This window comes from Ptiloglossa arizonensis, chromosome 2 (assembly GCF_051014685.1).
Source record: "Ptiloglossa arizonensis isolate GNS036 chromosome 2, iyPtiAriz1_principal, whole genome shotgun sequence".
Classification (NCBI taxonomy): Eukaryota; Metazoa; Arthropoda; class Insecta; order Hymenoptera; family Colletidae; genus Ptiloglossa; species Ptiloglossa arizonensis.
This window is the reverse complement of record NC_135049.1, coordinates 11,830,478-11,835,856: the sequence shown is the minus strand read 5'-3', so window position 1 is coordinate 11,835,856 and position 5,379 is coordinate 11,830,478. Positions and strand designations below refer to the sequence as shown.

At 32.4% G+C, this 5,379-nt stretch overlaps 1 protein-coding gene across 1 annotated transcript; it reads left to right on the top strand.

The window, feature by feature from the left end:
• Positions 1-215: 215 nt before the first annotated feature.
• On the top strand, positions 216-3,692 carry LOC143155180 (uncharacterized). The gene is made up of 3 exons (XM_076327621.1): positions 216-254; positions 835-1,145; positions 3,203-3,692. The coding sequence occupies exons 1-3, from the start codon at positions 216-218 to the stop codon at positions 3,690-3,692; spliced, it is 840 nt and encodes a 279-aa protein (XP_076183736.1).
• Positions 3,693-5,379: the final 1,687 nt, after the last annotated feature.

The window sequence follows — 5,379 nt, the reverse complement described above, 5'->3', positions numbered from 1 at the left end:
TGTGTGATTGTGACGAGCGGTGAGTAAAGATTTAGATGAAAAGAAAGCGAAAGTAGTGAAATCTTCTACTATGTAGATGGATACGTATTTACGTGATACATGTACACATTTCCTGCCATTGACAAGACTTAGCTCTTAGGACAGGTAATACCATAGGATATAAAGGGAATGCAAAGTGCGTGGAGTCATTTTAGTTCTTCACAAAGCTTTCCAGAATGTTAGTCAACGTCGACGATATTACCCTATTTTACTTGGTAATATATTGTTATTTTATATTTGTCTGAAAGATTTTTATAGCTTTTAATGTTTATTAAATATCTTTGACACAGCGTTGAAAAGTACAGTAGTGTTTATATTTCAAAATTAATTTCATACGAAAACAAATATTTTTTTGTCCCGCATAATTAATACATTTCACTTCCGTATAATACGGGATATACGTTTTACATTGTACGAAGTCGTGTTACTTGACACTCGAATTCGTAGAAATAATAGAAAGAAAGTCATTTCTATCCGTTGCGTTGTACAACAATCCACTGTACTTAGTAACGAACAATAAAAAGAACAAATTATTCACAGCAGTGGCAGATAAAATTTCTAAACTTCCAATGATTGAAAATCATTAAAACATTAACGTGAGATTAACATATAAAATATAAAGAGCAGTTGTCGTGGAGTAACATTTTAAAATCTGTTGAGTGATACTAATGTGTATTAAAATATTCAAAATCTTTTGTTTCTTTTACCGAATCGGTAGTTTCTTTCAAAATTAAAATGGTGCAGAATATGGCGTAGTGAAATGTTAAAATGGAACGTGAAAATTGTTTAATTCAGGTAACGTTCGTCTGCTTGTCCAGTGGTATACTAACAACGAAAGTACCTCGGGATTTTCAACCAGTGACGAGTTTACAGTCTCCTCCCGTTAGTTACCTTCCGACCACGAACACTGTATTTCCAAAACTTTCGCAACATGCTGTTTTCGTTAACCAAGCTTTGGACAATGGCTTGGAAGATGTTAGAGCCTCCGGCAGAGGATTCATCGAAACACAAACACAAGGAGGTTATTCGTACCTGAAACCACCATCGATCGATTTTAAGTTACCGTCCAAAGATCAGAAGATTAAATCAATCACCGATAAGCAAAAGTAAGAATTTACGTTAACCACTCGCTTAAAAAAACATATCCATTGTTCCATTATTATAAACAGAAACGAACGAAATATTATACGAGAAAAATGGCGACGTACAGCGATTTATTCGCAACATTCACTGTATTGGACAATTAAATTTTTATTTGTTCATTGTGAAATATTTCAGTTTATAATTAAAATTTTTATTATTATCGAAAGAGGTAAATGAAACTTTGTGAAATATTTCAGTTTATAATTAAAATTTTTATTATTATCGAAAGAGGTAAATGAAACTTTGTTCTTTATCGAGATGAAAATTTGGCTCATCTCTGATTATAAATAGGTACATAATTAGCAATTCTTTTGAAGAATTCTTCATTCTTATTCGTTATATTAACATTGTTAAGAAAATATAGAGATTCGGCTCGGTGTCGTATTGTGAAATGGAGAATGGGTAAAATTGATTACAAAATAAAGGAAGAAAAATGTCTACATTTAATTTACATTCAAAATAAATATTTGAGTATTATAAAAAGATCTCGTACATAAATGTTAGTTTATATAATAAGAGAATTCAATCATATGAGGTCATAATTTTCACCCTTAAAATTATTCATATAATTTCCTATTCCAGTACAGATAAATCTTGTTAAATTTTCCTGTAGGATGGTGAATTGTAAATAATTTTTAATTACTTCAAATTTCGAGAAAACTTTTTCAATTCATAAATTTGAACATTAAGAACAACGTGTTAATACTTTATTATGATCGATTTCAATACTCTGTGTTGATTAATCACCCTTTTGCTATGAATAACTCTTACGTGGTTGCAATGTCCAAAACTACCGATAGATTCTAGTATATTAAGGTGTTCCTCATATATATCTCAGAAAAATTGATGATTGCGAAAAAAGAGAAAAGCAATTGGAACCAGCCATTTTAACTGACTGCTAAATATAATATTAATTATTTTAGTAATTAAATAACCGGATGAGAAACAATAGCCGTTTATCTGTCAAATATAGATACTGTGGATGTATTACTATATCTACAATTATTCTTTATTCGATATAAAAGATAATTAATTTTAGAAGAGATAGAACGAAAGGAGAAGAAAGGAACAAAGAATTGCATTGAGTCTTTTATCGAACCTCTTTCATCTTATTTCAAAGAAACTAACTTCGTTTCCAATTGGCCAATGTGTTGGAAGTCTAAGTTACAAAGAAATAATTAGTTTTTGAACATCAAAATGAAAGGAAAATAAGTACTTGGTATTGTCGGGTTATAATCCTTATGTATCCAATAATAATATTTATGTCAGCACTGTTTGACTTTCTCTCTGCAAGGATAATAAGCACATCGATCGTAAAACTTAAAACACTTGAAAATGATTTCAGCACACAGAAAAGGGTTTTATTATGTAGGTATGGCGAGGTACATATATTTATATTTTGATACCTTTCTTTTGTGTTTTCTTAAAGTTAAAGATTTTAAAAAATAGACCCTTGAAACGATAAGGCAAAATTTAAAGAATTGACAAATATACGAAGTTTTGAAAAATCCTTTTCCGAATACCTGCAATCCATACGCAAACTTTTGGGGACGTTTTTTCCAAATTAAAGTTAAAGTTTTTTTAAGGCAAACTTATATTATTAAGATAATACAAGAGTTAGTGTAAATATTTCTTTTCCAATTTGCACGTTTTATCCCTTCTAACTGCTTCCATTTTGTCAATATTTTCCAATGCAGTCGAAAGGTACACTCGTATAGAACAAGTTGTTTATATTTTTAGTTTTTAATTAATAAATGGGCTGCAATCGTGTTCCTCACTTACAATGATGTTTTCGATCACTGATGATCACGGATGCTACTAGGGGAGTATTCTCTTCTGGAGATGTCACTTTTAGGGAGTTTTTGGGATAAAATATTATAATTTCTTAACAGTTTAAGGAATTGAATATTTTTCGTACGTGTTGAAATATACTTAAAAAAACGACAGTATCGTTTTCCTACGGTTAATGACGGGGGACTTGACGCAATACTGATAATGTATCTCGAATTTGTCTTTTAAGATCGCTGACGGAAATACAGGGCATCCACGAAACGGTAACCTCGAGGTTACCTGAAGCATCGAGATCAAGTAACGCGTTGCAATTGCGAGCAGAGGTCGAAAATCATCTCCACGTTCCTCGGCGGACGTCGTATCAAGTCGTAGAAGAGCTCGATGAATACGTAACGGATGATTTGGATCATGCCCGATTGCCCTATCGTGGGAAGGTTCAGACGACGAATCCCCATCGTAATTCGCAAGACATAACGACGGCCATCAAAGCCCTCGATCACTTCCTGAGCGGGGTTCTAAACGACGATGGTTACAACAGCGAGCTACATCCACCGCCCAATCCTGTTCTAGCCCTCATTCTATCTCGATACGGACGATACGTGCACGGATTACGAAATCCCCGTGTATACGCACATATGGCTGCAAATAATATACATAATAACAAACCATTCGGTAACTATAAGATGGAATGCGAAGAAGTGTCCACTTATGTTCGATAATGGCTGTTGTGGTCGTTCGGTTTGTAGACAGAACAGGTTACCAAATGTCTTTGGTATCTTTGGTACAAGGTACCAAATGAAATTGTTCACGACCACTTTCGCCGATCGAAATTTGTAAGCTCTTCTGCTTTGGGATGCTTATCTCTGACAAATTTTATGTCCAGTGTACATCAAATTTTCGACATCTTATGAATTTTTTTTTACACGATAGTCTGGGCATTTACATCTTTGGCTTTTTTCTTTTGTTCATCTTTTCTGTATTGACTTCTTTCGGTAAAACATCAGCCGTTGGTACACAATCTGTTCATCATTGAGATTGTTTACTATCATTGGAATGATTATAACATGTAGTGATCATTATTTTTTGCTCCATAACTACCTTACGATCATTGAAATCGGTGATGGAGGTGAACATTGTATATATGTACCATATATTTTTACATATCACACTATAAGTCAAATTACAATATTAAATGAAATATCCTTTTTGTATTAACAAGGAACGTCGCTCCAGTGCACACAGTCGATTTTTCTTTTTTTTTTGATACGTTATAGAGTATCAAAAAGAAAAAGAATTTTAATATTTTTTATACCAATTCATGAATGTTTTAAAGAGACGAAGCGGGGATCCGAAGCTAGAAACGACACACGTCGAGTTTGTGGTTTCGTATAGAAAAATACAATCGATGCAAGTGAAACTAACTGGAAAATATGTTTCCACGAATGGCGGAAAATAATACTTGATTTCTTATTCCGTCGAATTTTGTAAATGTAAATCAACCTCGATATATGTTTCGCTATGTACGAAATATACATGTAGACCAAAAGTAAAATTACGTGTTTTGGGATTTAGGTTAAATACCACTTTTACGGAGATAATTTCCCTCTCCTCCTGGACACATTATGTTACTATTCTATACTACGGTTTTTCACCAATTTTCATCAAAATACGTTAAAAGGGGCCAATAGTAATGACAAATTATTTTTACATTGTTTCGTTAATTGTTACAGTAGTATAGTAGAGCACCCCAATAAATATTCAAACTATCGTATCAATTTGCATATCAGAACGCATGCGTTTTAATAATTTAGTTACAAATTAAATCGAACAGAGATTTGCATTTATTAGATCGTTGCAATGTATAATGATACAAAATCGGTGTTAAGTAGAAACAAATTGAATTTAATTCATAATTTAATTTTTTTCACGGAAACAAACTCAAGAGACACATGGTACACGTTTTGGCAAAAATAACCGTCGTAATTTTATTTAGGCAATTCGATCATGATTGCATGCATACGAACAAATTATACAATATTTCCATTTTTAAATTGTACGTGATTATAAATATAAATGATAATTTTATTATAATAGAAGTGAAGAGACATCACACCTTAATAGGGACATTTCTTGCAAAATAATCATTGGCTTTCTGGTAAACCAGATTTAAATCTACTTATGAACTGTGGTCAGCTTTGGAGGAATTTGCAAGCTCCTCGTAGAAATTCGAATAGTCGGAAAAACACATGCTCCGGTGTTCGATTATACAATGAACAATTGGAAATTTTATTGTTGATACACGAAATATTCTTGATTATTAAGAACTAAGTTGTAACATATAGTGAATGTTTGCATTTTGAATTTTACCATGTATCAATCTACCCATAGGAATTGTTTTATTCTTTC